This window comes from Hyalella azteca, unplaced genomic scaffold, assembly GCF_000764305.2.
Source record: "Hyalella azteca isolate HAZT.00-mixed unplaced genomic scaffold, Hazt_2.0.2 contig5386, whole genome shotgun sequence".
Lineage (NCBI taxonomy): Eukaryota > Metazoa > Arthropoda > Malacostraca > Amphipoda > Hyalellidae > Hyalella > Hyalella azteca.
The window spans coordinates 1,702,076-1,729,200 of NW_025935579.1; the positions used below are offsets into that span (position 1 = coordinate 1,702,076).

Below are 27,125 nucleotides of genomic sequence, written 5' to 3' on the forward strand. Positions count from 1 at the left end.
AGCCGCAACCTACATGATAACGGCAATAATAAAAAAAATTGTTGTCTTGTTAACCTGCGTTCACAAGGCACAGATGTCGGATAACCCATAGTATAAATTGCATAGGCAAATGCGATCGATATTAAATTTATACTAAGGAGAGGCGGCTCAATGATCAAGAATCTGGTCAAGCTCCATGTCATGAGGTAAAGGATATTTGGTGCGTGAAATTTGTAGTTGACCCTGTTCTTGTGAAGACGCTCGTGATCAGGTGATGTAGAATTTTCTTCACGTTTCTATGAGTCTATATAATGCTCGCAGAGTCCATTATTTTCGTCAGACATTTTCAAGTCTGGAATACTACAGCAGCAACCCCGCTTGCACTCACAAAGCAACAAAAAGGTTCTCCTATGCTAAAAGAATTTTTCTGAGACTTTAGGGTGTAATAATAGAAGAATTGTACAACAATCTACAGATTTCATTTGATCTCAATACAGTACAGCGTTCCTGCAGAGCACAATAGGAATAAGTCAATTTCCCACTGATAATAAATAAAGGTAGCCAATGAGCCAGAGGCAGAGGAGCAGCAAGCGCGACATCCTTCCACAGTACAATAATACCAACTCAAACGAGCTTTCGGTAGACTCGTCTGGAAAAATGTAACGTACGAACACAATATACAGTCTATAAAGTGAATAAGGTTAACACATGCAATTGCACTGAACTTGAATGATACGCTAATCACAAAGTCAATATTTTGCCACCAATTTAAAGTTTAATATTTTCAATCAACCACTTTGTAAACTGGCTTTTATTTACGAGACTCGACTAAATCTCTACTAGAGAAGTAATAAAATCTTCATAATAAATATCCTGTATAAATCAACGATATTGTGCAACATTCACCCTGTGACCGACAAAGATGTGAAGGAATGACTGCTGAAATCTTGCACAGCTTCGTATATTTACATAGAACTTGAGTTCATACACGCTCAGGGCTCAACAGTAGAAAAAAGTGGAAGTAGTCAGTCCGCTAAGATGCGTTCGTCGAGTCAATAAGACGATTTTTTAATGAATAAAATATTTCGAAATTTCACCACTCAATTTTCATTTTCCCAATCAGGAGTATAACAACTATTGGCTTTCCATTTCCGTTTTTATAATTATAAACACAAGTAGGTGTTAAAGTGCTAATTAATAACTCGCATCGAACTAAAGTGCTGCCCTATCTATAGTGACGCAGAAATGCTACAGTGCACAGCCTATGTCGGTAGGGTAAGCTTAGTTCTTTTCCTTTCAAAATAAAATGAAAAAATATTGAACTGCCAAAGAAAAAAAAACACAAGGTGGCAATACTGGTGCAGGTAGCTATCCCGTATCTATCTAATTCAAATCACAATAAGAATACACTGCGACACACAATCTTTCAGCGGCGTTGAATCATGTATCAACTCAAGAATCGATCTTCATTGATGTTAACCGAGAGAAAAACGTACTAGCATCTAAACAATTCTTCAAGACGATATGGTTTAAACACAAAACATTTACGGGAGGTCGAGTAACATCGAGTCTGGTGAATTGAAGCAGATTCCATGAAGTGGAATCTAAGGCCGAGACACCTTGGGCCAGTCCCAGGTACGGGGCAGCACCGAAACTTTGTCATAGTCGAAGTCGTAGATTTGATGCTCAATAAAAGCCTTCTTGTCTTTGGGTTCAGGGTACGTGGAAGCGATGCCTGCAACAATAAAACACACTTCATTAGTTTAATTTTCAAATCTATCAGATTATTATTTTGATATTCAGCATCTAATTAGGAATCCTCGTGCGATTAATCCCCTCTAAGTTATTTTTTCTGTTTGATTTAAAAAAATATAGAATTTGTTGAATTTATAACAATATAGGGTAAATTTAAAAAGTATGTATCCATGCAATGTTTTGAGTATTCAAGATCGATTAGTCAACACTTCTATTTCCAACAGGCAAAATTTAAACGTTGTTTATTAAATTCTTTTGTTTGTATGTGATTGTTTTTCAACAAGCGTATAAATAAATTTTCACAAAAAAGTAGGGAATTCGTGTTTTAATTATCAAAAATGAAATAAAAAAAACAAACGTATATAGGATAAGTAAGCAGGAGGAATGGGAAAGGAGAGGAGGGGGATGGTAGCGGTGCGCGACAATTAAAATTATTGAGTTGTTCTAAGCTAACAGAACAACTCAATATTCAGAAGCTAACATGTCAAGTTGGAAAACAGGAAAAATATGAGTTCGGGACACACGTGTACCATTCATGCATAAACTTTACTCGGCAGAACAAAAATTCACATACACTCTGCCAAGTAAATAAATACAATTGCAATAAAAAACTCCAGAGCGACCTAGGTATGAGTTATATCCAGATGACAGATACCACTCGGATCGCTGTGTACATGAAAAATGTTACGAAAAGACTCAAACATATTCTAATAGAAAAAAATTCTGGATTTTGCGGTTGGAAGAGAAACTCGTCAAATATCATTGAATGAAATCTTACGTTTAAGAATTGAACACGATAACAGTTGAGAAAAATGTGAAGCTTGCTAATTTGGGTGCAATTTGAAACCGTAGATTGTTTTCTAGGAAAAAAAATAGTATTTATATCCGAGAGAGAAACTTAATTATGCAAAAGCCAATTCAACATAAATAATACACTACAGTAAAATAAAATCAAGATAGAAAGAAATGAACCTAAATAAATCCTAGCCGCCAGAAGATCGCAGAAACTAGGCCACGAAAAAGCAAGTTGGGAGTGAAACATTTGTCACTGAACTTCCTGTTAATCACGATCAGCAGTCACGGATTGAAGGTCGTCTTGGTACTATGGTAAGAATGTTTTAAGAAGTGGCTACGAAATGGGTCGCTCCACGCTCGGTCAGATCTAGTTAATTATTGCATAAAATATCAATTCATTTGCATTGTATTATCTTTAATTAATTTTCAGCTCCAGGCTCGATTCACATTTCGAGGTCATGGTTTTACTTTTAGCTAAGCAGATAGGATATTGCACGTTAAATCTATAAGGTAGCGGTTCCTCACATCTTGCATATCATTATAAAAACTATTAACTAAGACCGGCAATAAAACGCTATGAATTATACGGTAAAGATAGGCCCACAACAGGAACTTGATGAGCTACCCCAGCACGTGGTGACATTAGTCGAGGTATCGCAGATTATTTAGAGTTCAGGGTCTGGTCCAGCCTCGTCAATAGTCAGACGCGTTTACATTAACAAGCTTAGGAGGTCCAACCTTCGCAAAGGAGCCCAACAAGGAGTCGTCTCCAATACAATTAAACTGTTTTAAAGTTTCAAATCTCATTTATTTATTTCAAGATTAGCATAAATAAATTGGTGCAGTGAACCGAAGAAGACATGCTCGTCTCAGAAATAACCTACAATGCGAGAAGTAGCTGAAAAATATATATATAGAATTCGACTCAATTCAAACCACTGAAATTAATTCCAGAAACTATGCAAGTGTGATCAAATAGTTGATGCTGCAAGATTAATAATATAGTAGGAGTTGCCAAGTCTGAATCGCAAGCCCTTGAGTTCCTCATGTCGAAGGGAAAAGTCAACAAATCAGCAAATTTCGAGGCTACAAAATTAGGGAAGTCGAGCTATGGTATCAGAAACCAAACAAATTCTCATCCGTGATAAACTCACAGGAACACTTATAAGTAAGAAAAGTTAATGAGGGACCGATGGTGAAAAACAAAACGGGCATTAGGTTCACAAACATGGGTCGCCTTACCGCACTGAAAAACGGCACCAAGTATAGAAGAGACAATACTACTTGAACGGGCTTTCCCACGTTACATTAGTGGCCAAAGAACTATGATAGAAAATAAAACAATAAATGGATGGTTTTCATTGAAATTTATCACGTCTGCACACGCTATTACAATGAGACATTAATATTCTGGCATATTCCAAAACTTTTAGCACCAAGCTCAAAAATTCTAATTGAAAATAAATGCTCTGCTTCTGCATTCGTGGAGCAGCGATAAAACTCGTTTATTAAAACAATTTTCCAAGTTCAAGGTTTTGATTTCAAGAGCTGAAGTCGATAATTTTTTTTTGCGATGTCGAGCAATGCACACTGGATGCGAAACTCCATTGCATTAAAAAATTTTGCAACGGTGAGCAACACAAGTCACTACGGTACATTAAATTTTTGAAAAAAGATGCCCTTTAACACAGAACAATATGATCAGACAAAGAAAAAGCCTTTAAACTTTCCCTTCAATCGAAACAATTTAATCCGGATTTTAATAAGGTTTAAGGTTAGATGCTGAGAGCGATTTCTGCCGTTTTAATAATTTATCGCTTCCGCGCCAATTTCACAGGAGGTGAAACGTTTAAACCCTAAATTTTTGGCCATCAAGTAAGGTGGGAAAGTCCAGCGAGTAGCCGCCATGTGGCGCCCAAAAGTCCGTCCCTGGCCACTCCTGCTCACGCTTTAGGCCAGGGATAAACTGAGGGCAAAGCGGTGCGGTAGTTGGCATCGTAAAGCTGAGCTTCAATGAACTCTAACTTGCGACGGGGCTCGGGGTATGTGGAGGCGATGCCTGGTCGGGGACACGGTACGAGAGACATGTACATTCATTGCAAATCGTTCCCGATGGTATGAGGTAAATAATGGTAGGGAGAACTGTATTGGATGACAGTATTGTAGAATAGCCAGAAAATATGATCCAGTAAAACTTAGTACATTGGATGATACTAGTACTTTATAATATTGGATGATATTAATGTAGAACCACCAAAGAATATGATCCAAAAGAGCTTATGGCTTTAATTTTCTATACCTTTTACTTACAAGAAATTATGAATATTAAATTTCCTAATTCAAATACCGGTATATAAAGTAAACAGAATGTTCTTACCGCTCCTTGAAACTGTTGGTAATGTTGAAAAGAGGCTAAAGTCAACGCCAAAACGAAAAGTAAAATTTTAAAGTTTGCAGCAAGTTCAAGCTCGGAGTTCTGACCAGAAGCGACTTTCAACATAGTCTTCAAATAATGGAATGAACAAATCGGCACATCCAATACAAATTTTAACGACAAAGAATGGCCGTGCAGGTGCAGCAAGTTAACCAATAAAAATGAAGCCCCTTAATAACGAAATTTCAAATTCAGTTAGAAGATAGAATGGTATTAGAGATCACACAATCAGAAAGTTTGCTTCATTATACCACAGATAGGAAAACAATAATTTGAAGTAGTTACATTTAGGAACCCATGACAACGAATAATGTTTGAAAGAATTAACTGACGGTTCATTCCACAACTATAAACACTAATACTTGCATCAAAATGTGCAGTAGATTGCATCGTGCAAAATTACTCCAAACGATAATAACAGGTCGGAAGGAAGTTCCATTACAAATTAATAGCTAATACAAAGTTGATAACTTCGGAATGGTCGTCAAAAGAATAAGCACGAGGAAAAAATTAGGAAAAATAATAACTACATGAACAGAATTAGCAATAACTGCAGGGATCAGAATCCATCATCATGTTGGGTTCTAGAACAATAAAAGGCTTTGATTCTACCACAGATTTGGCTTGAGAATAGGCCGAAACTTTTGGTATAGTCCGATAGGCTACGTACGTGAAATGAAAATTTGAGCACTAAAATAATTTGAAGCTGGTGTGAAACGAATATCTATATAAAACTTCAAAACTCAATTTATACAGTACAATGAAAATAATTCAGTATTAGCAGCAACATATCGATGATCTGAACGTAGAAAAAGTGTAGAAATATAGTTTACCAGTCTTGTAGGCATGTTCTGCGATGTACGTGGCGATCAGAATAGAACATTTCCTGATGTCCGACAGGGGAGGGTATAGGCGGCCTTCCTTTAGATCCTTCTCCGTCACCATGTCAGCGAGCGCCTGCACAGTGGAGACAATGAGAATAAATAATGCTCACATTCGTGCAAATAATGCTCACAATAAAAATCACAATTAAAATAGCTAGCAAAGCTATTCATGCTTCAGGTTAGAAAATTATCCGTAGTAAATAAGAAGCCTAGTGGAATCCCACACATATTTGAATCATTAAAGTAATGACCGTTCAGGAACATAACATACACTGATGAGCACTGAGAACTAGAATCTCCGAGTATTACTATCACTATTTGCATGATTCATTGACTATACCGTACCTGGTGCCAATGAGCTTCCAGCCATGAATGAAACAACGAAATTTAATAAAGTGACTAAGGTCCTGGGTGTGAGATAACTATTTCAGTCTTACCTTGGCGGCCATGAGGAAGATTTCGTCTTGGATGTGGTGGATGCCTGTACAGATGACGCCGAGAGACACGCCAGGGAAGATGTAAGCGTTGTTGCCCTGGCCAGGGTAGAAGGTTCTGCCGTTGAGCTCCACGGCGTCAAACGGAGACCCGGACGCGAACACTGCACGTCCATCGGTGTATTTGTAGGCCTCCTCGGCCGTGCACTCAGCCTGCGCGGAAATTATGATTGAATATTTGCTATGTTAGAAAATAGTAAAAAGGGCACAGAAGTGTGTGAGCTCCGGGAAGTATCACGAAAACAACTATCAAGCAGTGTAGTTTTCTCGAAGAGAAGACAAGGCTAACACAGACCGTAATACGGTCTAGTAAAAAAAGTGTCCGTGCATTACTTGAAGTAACATGATTCTAACTGGTGCTAATGAAATATTTTGTCCCTAACACAAAGTTACAGGAAAAGGGAGAATAATGACAGCGAGAGTCAAGTCTCACCTGGCTTGTAGGATTACTGAGGGCAAATATGATAGGGCGGTCATTGAAGGAGGCCATATCTTTGAGGATCTCAGGAGTGAACACCCCGCCGATGGCTGCAGCTCCTGATCAGGTACGAAGAGCTTTGTTCAAATATATCTATTATTTAAAGAATTTAAATAAAATAACCTAATTGAAAAATACTGTACCTTCATCAGAAAAATATAGGCTTTGTTTACAAACCTCATTGAATTGAAACTAAAAGTAACTGACAACCTAAAAGTGTTAAATATGTATTAATTCTTTGATCAATTTCTTACCAAAAACTAAATTTCATTCAAGTAAGATAAGAGGGAAAATACTCTCTACAGAAAACGCGATAATTTTTCACGTTTACTGTAGAAAGATTATAGAAATACCCTCAAAGAAAAAGGAATGAATTGTTATTATACTATTTCATTCAAGTAATTCATTGACCTTCTAGCGTGTAAATCAATAAAAAATTACCAATGAGAGTCGTAGGCTTGATAGCCTTGACGATCTCCTCCAGGGACTCCATGGGCGGCAGTTCTTTGACGAATGCAGCTTTGTGACCTGCAATGCCACCCGACGGCCGGTCCTTCACGATCAGACCCTTCGAATCCTTCAGGAAGATCTTGGATCGAGCGTCAGCCTCAGAAATGCCCTCTTCAGCCATAGCCATCACGATCAGGTTGGCTATGCCCAAGGATGCCTGAAACGATTTGCGTTCTGATTAAATTTGCTCGATCTGCTAAAAATTGTCCTCAAAAGCAATTTCACATAAAATCATGTAATTCAAACAGGATCAGAACTTACGGGTATACCTGAATACAATAATGAATTTTTTTTATGGGTAGAATGATTAGTTCACAAGAAGACCTCACCATTGCCAAAAAAACCTTTACCCTGAAGAAAAATAAAGTTTTCAATTAATTTCCCCTTTATTGAGACCAGCGACGGCGTTATCTTACCTCGCCAGCTCCCTGGAAGAGGAAGCGATGGTCGGCGAGTTTAGTTTTGGTCTCCTTGAGCGCCGCTAGCAGGCCTGCCACAGCCACGGAGGCAGTGCCTTGAATGTCGTCATTGAAGGTGCAATACTGACCGCGGTACCTGCAAGCGTAGAGCAATGCAGTGTAATTCTGAGAAGAAAGAAGCAAGGTATGTACAAACCTAGAGCAATGCAGTGGAATTTTGAGAAGATGGAGCAAGGTATGTACAAACCTAGAGCAATGTAGCGGAATTCTGAGAAGAAAGAAGCAAGGTATGTACACATCTAGAGCAATGCAGTGGAATTTTGAGAAGATGGAGCAAGGTATGTACAAACCTAGAGCAATGTAGTGTAATTCTGAGATGAAAGAAGCAAGGTATCTACAAACCTAGAGCAATGAAGCGTAATTCTTAGAAGATGGAAGTTAGGTGAGTGAGACATTAGATTATAACTAGCTGCTCAGAGAGTAGAGATTTCGACCGTAACACCCGTTTACTGTACTTACAGGATATTCTCCTGAACCATCACTAAATAATTACTATATCAAACGTAAACAGCGGACAATATCAATTTCTCTATCACAATAATGTCCAAGAATAACGCACACAAAAGTTCCTAGTACTTAATATATTTAGAAAAAAGATATACCTAACATTTACAGAGGATAAATTAGAGTGTCTACCACTATGAAGTTTAATTCAAGAAATTCGGATGGCTGTATGAGCCAACAATTACTGAATATTTATTTTAAGGTTCACTCAAACGTCAAAATCTGTTCATAAAATCGTGAGTATCTTGCATTAAATAACGGTATCCACAATTCTGCGAACTGACAATATTGAAAATAAAGAAACATCAAGCGATGGAGCTTTTCCATCTAATCCTCGCATGGGTTCAAAGTAAGTGTAAGTACAGTAATATTTTGATTATTAAAAAATGAGTTACTCACTTGTCGAGGAACCTGAAAGCATTGTGGTTGCCGAAGTCCTCGAACTGAATGAGAGTATTCTGCCCATACCGCCTCACCACCGCCTGCATAAACTCGTCGATGAAGTCGTCGTACTCCTGCCCTGTCACACGCACGTGCCGGTTACCGATGTAGAAATCGTCCTCCAGCAACTCCTGCAGTCCAGAAAACGTTACCAAGCAATTTTAATTTATTTGATGAAACTTGTCAAACGTTTATCGGTGAATAAATTTTTCTATTCACAATAAATACGTTGTTTCTTCAGCCAAGACTAATTCTAGATCTGCAATAAAAAATTAAACTGCCATTCTATGATATATAATGCGCAACTAGTATGCCAAAAAGCTGTAGCAATCATTTAAGGTCGGCAAGATAAGGAAAATGCTGTGCTTTCTAGCTTGACTGCAGTACAAATATAACAACCGCCGTTTATTGAGCGAGAAGATGAAACACGTAACAGAGAAACTCTACTGACTGGAGTCTTGTCTTAAGCCATTTAATATCCATAACAGCAAGTGTAGTATAGAATCAAATATTATCGCGTATCAAGTCAATAAAAAAAATATATAACTCGGTCCATACTATCAGGACTCCCTTAGGTACACATAGAGGCCATTTTTACGTCTGTGGTTGGTGAGTTTGAATTGAAATACCGTCAGTGATTGGCAGACAAAGTCAGAAATGCTGCACTATTTTTGATGCTTGGACGCGTGTGCCCACCTTTCTGGACGCGTGTGCCCACCTTTCTGTTGGTGCCCACGTCGAGGGTGATGGGAAGACACTGGTGGGGCTTGATGCCCGCCAAGGCGGTGTAGAGGGCAAGCTTGCCCACGGGGATGCCCATGCCGTACGCGCCGAGGTCGCCCAGACCGAGGATGCGCTCACCATCAGTCACCACGATGGCTCGAACGTCGCTTTCTGGCCTGGCAGGACAACGAAAAGTTTATATTTTAAATGGAGCTTCTTTATGTCTTGATCAAAGTGATTCAATAATATTGACAGGAGAACATGTAGCATCACGTAGTCAATTTTCGACGAATGTAAGAAAAACGATAACAGGAGGAAGTATGATCATGAGTAACATTAATTAAAGCGAAGTAAAAGGTACATCAAGCATATTTATAGAAGAATGGAAAAATACTCAATGACTTTACTTTATTATTATTTTTACGGCTTTTCCTTCTTGTTTGGTGATTGTCAATAGTCATTTTATTCAGTAAACACACCGAGGATAACTTCCACGCGGGTAAATTTCTAGGTAATGCGCACCAGTTTCTGATGACGTCGTAGACGTGCCCCTTGTCGTGGATGGAGATGAAGAGGCCGCGAGGTCGTCTGAAGATCAGGCCGAACTTTTGGCACGCGAGGCCCACGGTGGGCGTGTACACGATGGGCATGTATTGCTCGACGTTCTCACTCAGGAGGCGGTAGAAGAGCTTCTCGTTGCGGTCCTGAGCGACAGATGTAAGAGTTAAGAAACTAGCTTCTTCAGCCATTTAATAACTAAAACAGCAAATGAATTCAAGACTCGTATATTGCCGTGTAATATGTCAATACATGACGACACATACACAACTGGGACAGTGCTCTCCATACTAGCTCAAGTGCATGTAGCTTCTTATGTAGAAGTAGCGGCTTAAGTACACGTAGCGGTCCAAGTATACGTAGCGGCCTATGTACATGTAGCGAATGACAATATTATAAGGTAATGCCTAAGCACGAAAATTCAAGAGATCAATAAGTCAGCAGAGTTCCGTGAAACATTTCAACTCGTGAATGACAGTTATGCATCTATAAGAAACAGTAGAAAACGTATATACAATGATACATTGAATTGTCCTGAGCAGCTATAAAATACTTGGGACGATTGTGTCAATTCATGTTTCCACTTGTCGAAACTCAAGCATAGAAATAATACGCAAATGTGAATAACATTTGCGGGTAAATTACTAAATCATCAAAATGAATTATTTTCCCCGAAAAATATTTCATTTACCGTTAGAAAACACAAACAAGTGCAGTGAACTACGGTACTGTACATTGGCTCCGATAAAACAATAGATGAAACAAATATTGAATAATTAACAAAAACATTCAATAATCAAAATTTTTTCGATAATTAGATCTAAGAAACATTTCATATTACCTGAAGACCCGCTAGGTAGATGTACTTATTAAGAGGCTCCTGATATCTCTCAATGTTCTTCTGGCAGAGCGTGACTTGCTCCTCCTGAGTCTTGAAGCGCGGAGGAATGAGGCCGTGGATACCCAGCACCTGACGCTCCTCCAGCGTGAACGCCATGCCCTGCCGCAATGAGAACTTGTAATCCAAGTATAACTAGATATTTACGCTAGTAATTGTAAATGTTGGTAAATAGGGATGTAGTCTGGTATTTACATGCATAAAAGTGAGGTAAAGATAGCATAAAAATAATGATTCCCTGCGATAAATAAGGTTAATACTCTTCTAATCTTAGAAAACTAGTTAAACACTAGCACCTTTGATCAAAGTACTTTTGTAAGACGCTGAAAGCGCGAATAACGCTATGCGACGTAAAATATAAGACACAAATATATAGTAACCACGACTAATTTAATAGAAACGGCTATTAAAGAAAATGAATTTGTTACAATTCACGATACAATTGTGCCAGCGAACTGGTATGTGATAAGAAATAGTCTCTACGAGAAACATTGCTCCGTAATAATAACAAACAAGCTGGTAGTAAATAAATAAATATAGTACAACTACAGTTTGCAACTGCAATCAAGGCATCTGACAATGCAGGGGAATTTTCCCTCTGTTTCCGTGGCAGCACAGAAAACCTGTATAGGTCTAACAACAGGAAACAAGTCAACACAACTGAGATGAAATTCACCAACACTCGAGAATTCCCGTTAGAGTTCGGTAAATAATAAAATGTTTCTTAAACTTAGAAATGTTGCTTCACTCTAGATTGTGTTTGAAAAACATTATGACAAAAAATTTAACAACCCCGATAATTTCACGAATGTCAAGGAATAATGAGCTGTAGCGAAATTTTACGATCACTTATAGCTTAAAATATATACTTTCAGACAACACAACCCCCTGGAAATTATCACACATCAAATTTTCAAGTGCATTTTTTAGGGAGAGGGCATTAACGGGCGCATGCAATCTGACATTAAAATCAAGATCTACCTTCAATAGGACAAGTTCAAGGTCATCTAGAGGGTGCGGTCGGTCATTGACAGTGCCAGACGCATGCACCTTCCCAATCCCAGACCCAGAATAATAAGCAATAAGTCCAATGCAGCTGCACTCGCATACAATAATGCAATTACGAAACTGATTGAATCGAGATAACTGACACTATATCGTATGAATGGTTTTCTCTAGAATTTTCAAAATATATAGCTAGTACCCAAGTAAAATGCTCGATGAAAATCACTAGGAATTCATCGGAATATATACACTAGCGTCCATGACATCTCCACCGCTAATTATAAAAATTAAAATCATTCAACAGGCAATCTAGAAAGACCAAATGGGAGAAGAGCGACGTATCATGCAAACAAGCAAAGATATTGGAGGATGTGATGATGCAAGATCATGAAAATGAAGCTGATCGCGCAGTATCACGTTACGCGTGGCAACTACTGTTGCTACCTTTTAGCTTCAGCTAGAACGTATTTATACTGAGTGAGTAATAGAACGTTTCCCAGCAGATGAATTGCTGAAATTTATCATTTAAAACGAGTCAAGTTCAGAAGTTTCAATTTAGTATTTTTTTTTAGCTGAATCGTGTATTCTCATGAGAACAGTACGCCCGGATTTCATCATCCACTTTCGTATCTAAAACATAGCAAGAACAAAAATATGAGGGCGGGGCAATGTCAACATACTTTACGGCAGCGAGCGCGAGAGGTCAACGAATCTTTCGTCAGTTTTTACGATGACAATGGCACGAAGAAAATGATCTCAATTTAAACTTAAATATATAATTATCCAGGAGGGCTGGTACAAGGTTGACATTACGACATGAAGCCCCAGTTCTTGAAAATAGCCCCGAGCGATGCAGACCTTTTCTTTTTTCGGGCATTATTTGCAGAGAATAATCAGTACGTTACTGCAGCTTAGCCAGGAACAGCGCACACCCCGTTTGAATGTATATTTTTTAATTAACGGTTTATTGGTGTACTTGGTAAATAAAGTACAACTAAAAGATGCGGAATAAATCCTAATGAAATGCATGAGAATAGCCTAAATACTGATGATTACAGCAAGAAAAAAGTTTACAATACATATAGTTTTCTAAGTGTAGCGATAAGGAAACGGCGACAGCGGCCATTTGCGTGAATTATCGATGCTTATAAATTATTAGTTGAAATTTCAAGCCAGAAGAAAGATGCTAGAGATCTACATTTAAAAAATTCAAAGAGAATATATATTCTAATTTAATTGCACAACGCAAGCTAAGTTAACAAGGAGATATAAATTTTCAACAAAGTACAATTACTTCTCGAGAGTAAAACAAGGATTACTACTAACCTTATTGAGGCGAGGATCCCTGAGGTAGTCGATGCCTCGCACCATGCTGGGGCAGATGTTGTCGTCGGTGTGCTCATGGTAGCTCCTCTGGCCCAGACGATCCCACGAGAACTCCATCGCGGCTAGCAGCTTGCCTCCGTTTGCCGTCACACGTTCGCTACCTCGTCCGCAAGCGCTGCACACCACGAATATGAAATACTGTTAACATTAAGACTCGACCAGAAATGTTAGTGAGAAATATTCCAGTGTATTCGACTAAGAATTCTGAGCAAAATAGGAGAGAGATGAGATAAAACTTACATCCCTATCCAATAATGGCTTTGTAATTTCAATACCCGTGACATAATTATACAATAATATAATAGCCCCGATGACGAGGGAAACTAAAAAGTGTAATCAAATCCAATACTTTCCCAACAAAGATGAACGAATAATGAAAAGAATTGTTCTAGAATCCATGGTTGCACGAGATGCATGACAGATTGCGCAAGAACATACGACGTTGCGTGATACATACAAGGCTCAGGCACGAGCACTAGCTGCAACGAGCCTGAGTACATACATACACTACATGCACGGCTCCTGCGGCTGACTTGTACAACAATCCACGACCAGCCGAAAAAAAACTAAAAACAAACAATGAGATAATCGAGTGAAGATTATCGATCGAGGGAAGAAAGAATTTTGTAGAATGAATACTATAAAAGAGCGTTTCAAGCCATTTTAGCTACAGGTTCCACCGAACATCGCCTAGTAACAAATTCGGACTCGTTCGTCTCCAACGCCACGAGGCCTGTTGGCGTCTTGCCAAGTTCTGCTTAATGATAATTCCGACGAATATTTAATAGAATTGTTCATAAAATATTTCTATCTTCAGTCGTGAGCAAGAGTTGACCAATGAAGAGATAAGCAAGATAGGAAATCTCAAAACGATTCATCATCTGACTTCACGTGTCACGTGTGAATGATAAGGTTTCTTTAAAGATTAGAAAGAATAGAATAGTCTAAATAGAATAGAAGTGTCGGCACTGAAGAAAGAGGCCCATGGCCTGTTGCCGATTCTTGAATTTTTCGTGACTTGATTCACAAGGGATCCAGCCTTTGGAACCCGATCTTTCCATAACTGACGATTGATTGAGATAGCTGCTGGGCTTATTGCCTGTGGTCCTTAATTTGCTAGGCATTTTGCTGGTTTTTCTGGCAAGCAAAATTGGAATTAAATTGAATGACATACCATAAGCAGCCAAATTATTAATTTGAAAAATATAGGTACTATGTAGAATGTCATTTTACATACTACTGAGGATGCAGAGTTAACTTATAGAAAAATCAAACAATGCAAGTACAGCCTGAATGAATGCAAGTAGATTTTTAGTGCCAATACAGTTGCTCACAAGGCAAGTCTTCAGGAAGCAACCAAAATTATAAGTCCAGACCGAATTCACAAAGTCTTCTCAATTTACATATGCAACAATTTTACGTATTTTTTCAGCACAATATAACATTTATAACATACGTCAGATAAATATTAAATACGATACCTACACATTAATGAGTGAACATTGATACAAAGTGAGCCGTTGTACATAAATACCTACGGCACCCGAAGCAATAAGTGGGCGCTCTACTGAAGCTCGTAAGCTTAATTTCAGGGAGTTGAACACTTAATTAAATAAAACCAAATCTGACCATCTTGATGTCAACTCCTGAGACGAGTTATCAATATCATAACGGCCAAGTGATAAGACAATCACTGACCTAAAATCACTAGATAATTCTCATAAAAAAAACGATTTAATTCTAAAACAGTACAAAAACCGTAATGGATAATAATCATTAAGGTAACAATTTAGAACAAGGAAATAATAATTTATATGAATAAATAAAATAAAAGACAGTCGTAGATCATTAGCAACAAAGGAGCTGATGTTGATCTAACATAGATATCCAAATTGATGATGCCAAAATTACAGGTTAATCTGAAAATCGAAACTGACAAACTTTCAACCTAATTACTCCGTCAAAAATCTTAGTTGCTCAGTTCACACTGCTATGAAAATTTAAAAATTTTGCTACAAGAAGTAATACAGTAAATTTGTACGAAGGTTAAATACCTAATTGAAATCATTAAATTTATCAAAATAGCGCTCATTCTCCATGACTTTCGGTGAAAAGACTTACATTCCGAAACGCTTGTACATAGCACTTCGTTGTCAGTGTCCATACGACAAAAATCGGACAAATGATTAGAAAACGGTAATTTTAGCAGTGAAAATTTACATAAGTTCTTTTCTGCGTTAAGCCTACTGAGATTCATCAATCGTTTGATTCACCTTAGCGTAAACAATGAAAAAATAGCGAGAAATAGCAATGACCGACAACTGAGTCAACCAACACAGAAGAACCAACTTTGAAACTTAATATCTTATGATGAACATAGCGCACTTGAAAAATGTGAAAAATAAATGCGACAACGATCAGCGGCTTCAGCGCTAATTTATGATACACCATTGCGTCTGAGATTTCATACTTCACAGCAATCAAGTTACAGCCAGGAAATATTAAATTTAATATTCTTCTATCTTAATTTAATTCGCAAACAAACTAATGCAACAAAACGTTGGTATACCGGCGGATTTTCGACCGATACACTCGAGTTTCCTCCCTGTTAGTGCAACCAGTAATTTATTCGAAATTAATGTTACATTTTCGCTGAAATAACTGGAATATAAGTGTAACTATATATCTAATCTCTCTGTGACTAACATTTCAATAGTATGCAATAAATTAGATATTATTAAGAATCTGAAAACGAGTGACGATACCTCGAAAGTTTACGTTAATAAAGAGCTAAACTATCAGAAGCCGGGTTAGAAGTTACCGTTAATAATGAATGTCGTAAAATATAAGTCAAATATTCACCTTAATTACTTGACGGAAAGAATGTCAGTAGATAAGCCTATCAGATGGATGGCAGAGGTCAAAGTTTGGGTGCAAGGCAGACAAACGATGGCTCTTCGATAGTATGACAGCTCAACTGGTACTACCTCTCCCTGTCACTGTTGGCCAACAACTAAACGTCTAAATAGTAAATCCGATGATGGGAAGCAGAGAGCCGCTGCCGAAAGAGGATGCGTTGCAAGCCTCTCTTTTTCTTTCTCTCTCTAAGCTACATATTGTACTGTACTCCTGTTTGAGATTCAAATTCGTGAAATTCGCTATTCGAAATTATTCGCGAGTTAAGATGGTTCACTAGTACCTCATAAAGCTTAAAAAAAATAATTTGACTGTTGAAAATTTTCTTCGCAATATAAATTGTCATGTCAATTTACTCAATTATACCATATCGCTCATTTCCTAATTCCAATAGCATCGAAACCGTTAACGAGATTTTTTCTGACGCAAAAATTAAAGATTTTCGAAATCTAGTGCGGCACTCATTAAACTGCGTACGAACGTAGAAAAAAACGGCATTTTTTGTCACATGAGCTCCACGAGTTAAGAATTCGGTCTTCCATGAAACTGCAGATCTCTCTTGTCATGACGAAAGAACGTTGTTTTAGGTAGACAATACTATGAGACTGCAGGAGCACGTTTCATCAGTCATGAAGCCTCAAACAATAAGGATAAGACGAACAGAAGAGTCGCGCAGGAGCAAGTGACATGCCTTGGATCGTCACGGTTTAAATTGTCCTCTCTATATCCCTCTCACTTGCGTTATTCCTTTGCTCCGGCATCGACCGCCGGAATACAGTAGGCTAGTCCAGGCGTTAGGATGAGGGGGGAAGTACACAGGGGTTAGGAGGTTTTTAGCTACAAGGAGTAAAGTAGGAGTAGACACATTAAGCTTGAATAGTCTTTCACAAGTGTGAATTAAAAAAAATTCTCAAATAATAATCCTATATTCATGTTCTCTTTACTGGAGATCATCGGCCAGTTAATGAGTACAAAGGTTGACAACCACGTTACGAGAAACTCAGATAAAGATTTCATTTATTTTATGGCAAAGAGGAATCTGAATTAACTGCATTTACGATGCATTTACGATCTACAACATTGTTATGATTCCGTTATCCTCGTTAACTAATTCATCATATCAAACTATGAGTAACGTAAGAAAGATAAAAGTTTTTTTTGCAAAGGATGTTTCTCCACTCAATTTAAGCAATAATGTCACAATATATACATATAACTCGAACTTTGCATCTTGAAATAGCATGTGAATAAAGGATCGGTAATCATGCGGCATATAATTGATTCAAGGATTGCTCAATATTTATTTATGACTAAGAACTAAATAACTAATGACAACAATGGTATGGGAGACGTCTCTAGTACTGATGAAAAAACGATTTTTAAAAAATATTCGTGGGAAAAATGTAAATTAGTTTTTATACATATTTTATATTTTTTCTTTTTGGTACATAATGTGATTTTCCGCATAATATTTGTAAATGTTTGAACAGAGACACAAATTAAGGCTCTTTATAATCAAAAGTTATGTTGAAATAAAAATAAACGGTTTAGTGTTCATGTTCCTAAAGTATGTTGCTGATAAATTTTCCGATAAGAAACGCCTTCGATATAAAATCTCATTATTATCGTTTTTTTATCAGTTTGTCGTCTGGAAGCCAACACGTGCAACGCGCAAGGAAATTCCATGACGTCACACCGGCAGTGACTTGCGAAAACCATCGCCGGAATCATCGTGCATCTGCCAACGCAACACTACAAATAACGCAAGATTAACGATATTAAGGTTGTTTAATTATATACGTATGTACTTACCGGGGTAGAAAAATACACATTCGTAAAATTCAAATTTTACCTGCGAGGAATGTTCAATCAGTAGATCTTCTTATCACTTGTATATTAGAATAAATTAATTGCTCAAGGAAGGGCAGACACCGAAGCCGACGGCAGTTGCCCGAAAATATAGGACATCTCCATTGACATTTTTAATGCACATTAGCATTTCAACACTTAAATAAACGTCTGAACGTCATTTAAATGAACGTCTGAACATTTGTTTAAAATGTAACATTACACCTGATCAGTTCGTGATGCTGCCGCAATCGCTTGGTCGGTCGATGGCACCGCCCACTGCTCGGAGAAGTGAAGCTTCCTCCGTCCCATACTCTGACGTCACCTCAACCCTCGGTTGCAACACTTGCAACTCAACCATTCACACTACTTCTAAGTTCACCCTTTGCACCCCTTGGCCTAATGGCTCACATTTTAGTTTCAGTAGCAATGGATTATTAAAAGAAGCTATCAACAGATATCATATCACTATAGAGGTATGGGTTAAACTCTATTATCTTATTATAATATTAGGCTTTCATCAAATATATGCAAGGATTAGGAATTTAAAACTAATGATAAGTAGAATTGTAATGTTTTAGAGATTGCTGATAAGAAAGGAGTAGAATGAAAGTTGGAGTGTCACGTGTGTCACTGAACGAAAGATTATTTATCATTGCTCGTTTATCAAGTCATGAAAGTTAGCCTGAATTACCTTCTTTTACATGGATGAAGTGTAAAGATAATTTTTTAAGAATAAATTACTTTAATACGATCGTTGGCTATCCTGATCACTGAATTTGTGGTAGTGTGGGTTGCCACTATATACCCACGAGTAAATTATTAACTAAACTCGTCTTAAACACTAGCTGCAATCTGCAACTTGCAGTTGATACGTACATGCTGTAACCCCTCTTACGACACGAGCTGTTGAATTTGAACACGGCAAAGCTTTTGTAATCTCAAGTCAGTTTGACATGAACACCGTGTGTCCCAATCACGTGTGCTTCACATATCAATTAGAACTAACACTCTAACAGCACAATATTGGACGAGTGTTGTGAAGACGTATCCAATTCAAGGTCAAAGTTGAATCTTTATTAGGGGTAAATTGCTCAAAGATTGCAGGAGAAAGCTACCTACGGTTAATTGTCATTTTTGTTATTTTCAATACGTAAAATCCTATTCATCGACACGAAAGATAGATAATTAATCATGACATTGAAATTTTCGCACAAAAAATATATTTTCTTGAATCACTACTAAGGAACTTTGAGACAATATGATCAATATATAATATCAGCACCAAGTTCACCTAGAATTTATTCAATTTACGTAAAGTACAACGAAAATTGGTTATATCCAACACAGGACGAGACGGGGTTATACTTCAAATACTTGCAGTGACAATTCTTTCAATATTAAAGTAATAAAATTAATAAATTAATTTTCGTCAATATATCCGGCGAGGAACTTGAGGTATTCAATGCCAAGGTTTCAATCAATTTTTGTCAGTAGTATATTTAACACACGAAATAAATTTAGGAAATATACTAGCCGAGAATACTGCGCCTTCTATATTAGCAATTCCTTCAGTAAATATCGAACGCACACGAAAATGAGATTTATCTGTTGATTTGAAACAAAAAATATTACGATGGCAGTCTACTATGAATATAGAAAAAATAAGTTCCGTGGCATATACGTATTTAATCAAATTAATCAGCGAGTAAAGACCAAAGGCAGAATAACCTGTTATTTCTTACTCTAGCACATAAATTAAAGCAATATTAGATTATGCATGCTAACATTTATGCAAAGACTTTGTATACATTGTGTAATTAACTCGTACATATTTATTTATGTTAAAAACAAGTCGTCTAAGCAGTTTAAGGAAAATAATTTTTAAAATGTGCCGAATATAGTTATAGCAAGCGGGAAATCGAGTTGCGGTCGGACAATCCAAGTGCTGATGTGCATTGCTGAGCAACTGAATGGGAAGAAAACCGTGAGCTTTGACAACATTGGCATGACGCCAGCGCCACCTGCCAAGCGCACGCTGGTGCAGCGATCAACTTGCTCACTGCCTCAAACCTGACTAAAGTAGTCATTACGAACCTATCTTCGTAACTGATTATTGCTTCTGATTCTCTCCAAAATCGAAAGCATTCAACTCTCTTCTCCAATGAAGCCATGAAAATTGTTGCCTGAAATTGTTCACTACAACGACCTCAAAATTGTGTAAGCAACTGCCAACTGGAGTGTCATAGCCTACGGTATTCATTTCACTTAAAAGTAATGCTTGAGCGTCAAACTTCCACGATATGCATGTCACGGAAATTGTCAGCGAGTAAAAAAATGTATCAATAACCTTACAATTATCTGTGAAATTATCTATAACTAATAAAATTAGGAATAGCACGGGGACGCTGAAGAAAATTAGCGATATTTTCGGTTTTCAATGAAATCTATTAGAAAATAAAGCATATAATGTTAGCCTCTCATTTCGACTTTGCGTGAAACTTACGTCAATTATGTCAATGTATCTTGCTGTTGAGGAGCCTGTTTGACAGAACATGCGCTCAAAATTTGTTTACGCGATCAAGACAAAAAAATGATAATAATAATAATAACACAAATAATTCAAGTCAATATATATAGTACAGAGCCCAAGGCCGAGAGAGTTCCGAATAAAAGGCATTAACTTTTTTCGTAAATATTTCGAAATCTGTAAAATACAAGTGGACGAGTTGTGATTGAGAAATATTGTACAACGCCTTTCATTGAAGCACTGGCCTAGCTTACATAAATAAATTCTCGTCAATTCGTCACTGAAAAGAGAAACGTTAGTTCAAATTAAAACAAAGAGCCTTCTTGATAGACTTAAAGACGATCGTTATTCGGCTGACAATGCGTCATGATACCGAAGTCCGTTTAAAGATTAGATCGATAGCAGTGATAAGCATGCAGATAACTATCAGCCGTACGGAGAAGCGATGATCTTGAAAACTTGTTAGACATTTCGGCATCATATGATAATCTAATTGGAGAAGAACTATGAATATACATCAAAATTGGTAACGAGAGCAACTCGTTACCAATTACTGTAAAAAATTCCCCTCCATGTCAAGTAGTATCATAATATTGCTGAATGACAAAATAACATGGAATGACAATAACACGCCAAAATTTACAACTAGCAAAGATTATGTAGTATTTGCGAAACTAAAATTCTAAAAACCTTTATAGGTACTGCAGTGAGAGTGAAAGGAATCAATTGAGCTACGAGAATAAGACTAAGAAATCAATGGGTTACGAGACTTGGCTCATCAGAAGTCTCTTGCTTGCACCCTATCTTAGTTCACAGTACAGCCTGCAACATGAAATGGTGAAACGCTCGGTGATCGCTTCTCGTAGTCTTTTAGGTCCTCCCATGAATGGCAATTGACTTGAAATGACAAGTTTGCACTGAAGTTGTGGGACGACTTTCAACGACTTTCAAATTAATTTTTCTCATATTGTTTTTTAGATGGCTGGAACGTGAAGTATGGTAGAATATTTTATTGGACCTAATAATCGAAATTGCTTTTTGCACTGATGATAATTTTCTCAATAATATGCTAAACATACTATAATATGCCAATAATAAAGTTCTCCATTATATACTATATATGTTGTAATATACCAGTAATAATGTTCTCAATAATATACTTGAGTATTACTTCATGCATTACTGAAGATTAACTTTTTGCAGAACATCATCGGTAATAACCCAAACCGATTAAAAATCAGAAAAAATATCAGTTGGAAAAAAAGTTTCTATCAAAACCTAAAATTCTCTGCATGCTCATTAGTTTATCTTAATGCGTACCTCTAATCTATTAATCACTTATTTACGGGCAAGAAAGTAATGACCTTAGCAGGGTTTTTCTCGCAATGGAAGGAATATCAGTCGTCTGCATTTTTATTTTTCCAACCAAACACTAAGAATTTACAATAATTTTATCTTCTATGTTTATCAATGTTTTTCAAAAATATTAATATTGAAAGACTTAATGATATTGATTGTCCTTGAATGACACCCATGACAAACCATGACACCAATGACAAATCAGCAATTAAGTACTTCACTAAATATCAAATGCACTCAATCATTCAAGCTTTACATAATAATCAGGAGTCCGAGGAGAGTCAGCTGTGCATTCAGATTAATTCATCGTTAGTAGGACACGTTCAACATGCGTCCCATGAATGCAATATTCTCGTTTATTATATACGTTTATTGGTGTTACATAGCAGCAAATAACGTACGTGACTCCATATTAGATAATCGCAAATGCATGCTGTCAAAAATGCGTGGGCAAATGAGCCTAAACTGCCGTGCCTGTGCACATATATATACTATCTCTACATATAAAGGTTAATGACGTACAAGTTCACGTCGGTCACGTCCCATTAAGGTGAGGAAATTATAGCGGTACACTGGTCTGTTGGAATTGACACCTAATTACATTTGTCGGATACACGTCAGGTCTTTGCTAAATATCTATTCTATATATTTAGTTCTGATCCGACCTTCGGTTAATACGTCCTGCTTAGAACCGGATCGCTTTATTACGGCGAATTCGCTCCCAAACTTCCACGGATTTGTGCCGGACTGGCTAAAATACGACATCGCGTGCTATGAAACTAACCCATCTACTGTCACTGTCGGCCAAAAATAGGATTGACAAGATTATGAATTCCATATCGGCAATCATGAGTGAAGTTTTTCAAATTTATCAAACTACAATCGTGCTAAAGTGGCATAACTGAAACTACACCTGTTATCTGAAGCCTGCAAACGTATCGCGAATTTTGGAGATTTAAAAATAGATGGGAAATATCAATGACCGTGTTCTGTTTGGATGTATTATAGAACTTATATACACATATTTTCCATTCCAGCAATGGTCTTCATTCGATGGAAGAAATTGAACATCTAAATGAATAATTTTGGCTAGTGAGGAAATTACTAAGTTTCTCATTCAATAAGTTTTGCGTGCTACGTCCGTTCTCTGCTCTTGCTGTGGAATGAAACTCAAAAAGTAATTTATTCCAATTTCCAGAGCATAGGTATACAGGTATGTTGCATGCATATATGCAATTTCCAGAGCATAGGTCACATGACGCCGATTATTATTATTATTTATTAATAATAAAAAATAAATAATCTGCCGCCGAAGGCCTTGCGACATCAAATCGTCTATAATTTATAGAGGACTTGAATGTTTATTTACATTTTCACCTCGGATTACTAGGTTTCTCCTGCCAATGTGCACTCCATTGATTTCATTTCCATTTATCTTTTATCGGCATATTTAATGACTATTAATAGGCAACTAGAACAAAAAATCAATAGCAGCTTCATAGCAGGAAGCATACATGTTGTACTACATAACTAAAAGAAACCTTTATGACTGTATAATATAAGCTTAAATTTATAATGCTGGCAGTAAAATTCAATTGTGTAAAGATGCAGATTATCATGCCGTTGACAGACCCCGTACTCGCAGATACTAGGTAGAAGCGAATCCACTTACATGATAGCTGTCCGGCCAAAGGAGAACATAGCGGAAGAATTCGGTAACCTCTCTTTCACTCTATTAGATACACAGTAAAATTAACGACTAGTTCTCATTTAGAAGTAAACTGTGTTACACTGTATAGATATTTCACTGGTAAGGGATTAGCTGAGCAACCAAGCTAAACTACTACACGAATCTGACGAATGCACCTGACGCACCACCAACTTCCACGAGGAACAGATGGCTTGTGACGTTCGCTTCACCCGTTCACCGGCCAGGCTGGGTTGGCTGGTGCATACTGGTGTTGTGGAGGGTTGCGGAGGGTCATGGGTGGGAACAAGTGCCCTTATAACGGTAATTTTGCTGTAATATACAGCCTATAGGTCGGGTGGAAGTGGATGACAAGAGTTTAACAGTAAAAGAAAATCGTGCAGCGATACGATGGGTATTCTTGGGCAAAATACGAAAGTTAATTAACCTTTCTCTGAGTCTTTCTCTCATATTGTTCGGAAACAACTTTTCTGGACGAATATTAGCGATTACGGCGACGTATCAATCGATTTTCTGCATCGAAGAGACCCGCACGTTGCATATTAATTAGGTGCACATTTATCACTGTACAGCGAGTGTGGACGGTACAGCTTACGCCTCTGGCAACATTTTTGACGAGTCAGTCCCCACTCCCCAAGCAACAGTCCCCTGAACTCTGTCAAAAATCTATATCAATGACTTGGAACATATTTAAATGCAGACTTCCCCGATAACGAGCAACAATAGCGAATGATCCAAGATAGAGCCACCCGTATTGTGGTTAACTGAAACTGTTGTCAAAAATAGGTATGCATGCCTTCTTTATGAACTGCTATAAATTTCTATGAGCTCTTCATCCGTTTTTATTTTTGAGCATACGTCCTTCATTCATTGCTTTAATATCGAAAACTAAATAAAGGGTCTGGTAAAAACGAATAAACGGTTGCCTGCATGCTATACAACCTGGTATGGCGAGTAAAATTATCTTGATTCGCTATTTGTGAAGGTCGGAGCGAGCGTGACGTTGCATCGCAATCGCTAATAACTGTGCTAATAACAGAGCACAAATTGTGTTTGAATAGAGAATTCATTCAATGTGAGGCATCGTACTATGTAATAATCATCATACCACAAAAAATTATGTATTTCTTCCTCCTGTACATCACTTACGTGAATTTAATAAATATATATTACGTGAATTTAATAAATATTTATCCATGAAGAAAGAAAAGTCTGAAACGCAATATGTGCAAATACAGTGTGATATTTACCAGGAAATGTTACTCAAATTGCGATTTAAATTCGTCTCACAGTTCGTAGAATCAATCCTATTGGGTACGACCTTTAATCATATACGCCATACGACTGCGTTTCAGAGATCACACTGCGCGCGATTGCTAGAATTTTCACTTGCCAGCCTTTCCTACAATTGAAGGAGCGCTCAGGAGTTCCAAGGACTTGCGGGACCAAGTCTTGCACTTATTGCACATCAATGCGGTCGGTCATCGCGCAATAACCACAATATCTGGACCGTGCGTATCGGCAGCATCGACTTCAGCAACCTTGTATACCTAGTCTTTCGATTGTACAAGTACCTGTCTAGTACGCTAGTCACAAACTTAGTAGTTTAGATACGACAAGGCACAATCATCAGATCGACTTAGCACTTCTAGCGGTAATTTAATCTAAGTAGTTGCCTTACTTTTAAAAAACGGGAATGGGATCCAAAATAATAAATTTTACGAATTATTGCTTGTCCAATTTGCGATTTTGTAGTACGGGATTTTCTCTCAAGTTAGTCGAGAATTTTCTAACAATAATAACAATGATTTTTTTCCAGTATATTAAAAATGAGTGCATGCAAATGCTATAAGGAACTGAGACATTTCAATTTGTTCTCACCTGCCTTTCCTGTTGTTTTTCTTGAAGCAAGCAACAGCTGAGGTGTTGCCCATCACCTTCTTCCGTAACTTGGTAATTATGGCAAGCTTTTGGGGCGAATGCGAGTTTTCGACTTACAATGATCAGCTATGAATTATCTGATAAATTTGTAACATATACATAGTATTGGAGAAACATTAAAAGAAAAATTTACAAAAAAAAAGCATAGAGCATAGATTTAGAACAATCTATTATCTAAATCGAAAAGAAAGTACACGCAGGAAACGACAAACCTTGTAGAGGATGTCAAACTTTTGAAACAGAAAAATTTCGGATTCTATATTGGCTCTTGTATTATTCTAGTGTTATTCTCGCGCCTGCGTTCAAACGCACGTGTGCTGCAGTAGACCTTGTGCTTTTCAGAAGGCCTAGTGAACATCAATATGTGCGCAATGAAACTGGTGCGATGACCTCGCATGTCTCAGTGAAAATTTTTGATTGCAGGGTCACGTATATAAACTGAGTAATTATACATTACACTTTTATTAAATGCATATACATTATTTAGCAAATGAGTCCTTCATTTATACAGGTGGTGCTCTGCATGGAGTCTCTTACTTACAGAAACTATAAAATAGTGCGATCAGTGACAACAAAGAGAATAACTGCAACGCAAAGAAAAAATTAAAAAGCAGCGTTTGCTCTTTTGGATCTTTGAAAGAATGCGTTATTAACGAAGCCAATAGGATTTAATTTGATGAGACCGAGTCGTATAAGATGAGCGAAATATTTTATGATCAAATGACCAATTAACTTGAGCGTGTGAACATTCCGTCTGGCAGTACACGTCACAATTGTTCTTCGAAATTCTATAAAGATTGGACCACAAGCAGTGAAATTGGTGATGCCTGGTTCGTTCAACTAAATTTTATTCCTTGTGTATATGCAGCGTAGCTCATCAACACAGAACCTGCCACCAGGGAATGCAGCAGTCGATTACTGGAAGGCAGTTCATCGCACTCACGCTCCATGTCTTCCTCTCACTTCGTCACGGCCACTGCACTCCTCACACTGCCGACGCTTGCGTGAACGCGATGTACATAGACTCTATTTAAAAGAAAATTGATTAGCGCTCGGCATTCATGACACCAACTGTTTCGTCCAGAGTTCAGACGAACCAGAACTGATGTAGAATGTCTCAACTTTTGCCTAAAAAAATCTTTTGTCAACAGTAGTTTTATAAAAAAGTAATATGAATGGAAGACGAGTAGCAAGGAGTATATGCCTAACTAATCATCACTTGTTCTGTCGATTTGTGCAACGGAAGCGTAAACGGAAGTGAGTGTCTTCAAAGTGAACTTACAAAGACTAGTGGATTAAATTAGATATGGACAAGGAATTCTAGTGACTAGAATTACTAGAATCCCAGCCCTATACTATTGACCAGAATTACTAGCGACTAAAATGCAAAAATAAATGAAATGTTCAGAGTCAATTTGCAATAGCATCGTCATAACTGCTCTAAATTAATAACTGAAAAATGAAGGCACCGTCGACAAGGCTTGTCATTTTGTATGGTGC

General features: G+C 37.5%; 1 protein-coding gene across 4 annotated transcripts; it reads right to left on the reverse strand.

Annotated features, from left to right (window-relative positions):
- Positions 1 to 436: 436 nt before the first annotated feature.
- LOC108668947 (NADP-dependent malic enzyme) lies at positions 437 to 25,640 on the reverse strand. Of its 4 annotated transcripts, XR_007156697.1 has the most exons (13): positions 25,566 to 25,640; positions 13,264 to 13,438; positions 10,876 to 11,034; positions 9,999 to 10,180; positions 9,472 to 9,652; positions 8,712 to 8,884; positions 7,746 to 7,884; positions 7,261 to 7,486; positions 6,775 to 6,878; positions 6,285 to 6,494; positions 5,797 to 5,920; positions 3,772 to 4,588; positions 1,568 to 1,714 (listed from the first exon to the last, which is right to left on the reverse strand). XR_007156697.1 is itself a non-coding variant. In XM_047880408.1 (12 exons), exons 1-12 carry the CDS (start codon positions 25,616 to 25,618, stop codon positions 1,584 to 1,586), a joined length of 1,857 nt encoding a protein of 618 aa, XP_047736364.1. In that variant the 5' UTR covers positions 25,619 to 25,636; the 3' UTR covers positions 437 to 1,583. The 4 variants fall into 4 exon arrangements, 3 of the variants coding, with proteins under 3 accessions (XP_047736364.1, XP_018011704.1, XP_018011705.1); XM_047880408.1 differs by lacking the exon at positions 3,772 to 4,588 and having other exon boundaries at positions 437 to 1,714; positions 25,566 to 25,636; XM_018156215.2 differs by lacking the exons at positions 3,772 to 4,588; positions 25,566 to 25,640 and adding an exon at positions 23,649 to 23,901 and having other exon boundaries at positions 437 to 1,714.
- Between the last annotated feature and the right edge of the window lie 1,485 nt (positions 25,641 to 27,125).

Bases quoted from the DNA above. Each gene is read 5' to 3' on its own strand.
- LOC108668947 (XM_047880408.1), bottom strand. From the start codon at position 25,618: ATGGGCAACACCTCAGCTGTTGCTTGCTTCAAGAAAAACAACAGGAAA. The intron at 13,439-25,565 runs GTGAGAACAAAT...CGTGGTGTGCAG, and splicing joins AAAAACAACAGGAAAGGCAG to CGCTTGCGGACGAGGTAGCG. The intron at 7,885-8,711 runs GTGAGTAACTCA...CTACGCTTGCAG, and splicing joins GCTTTCAGGTTCCTCGACAA to GTACCGCGGTCAGTATTGCA.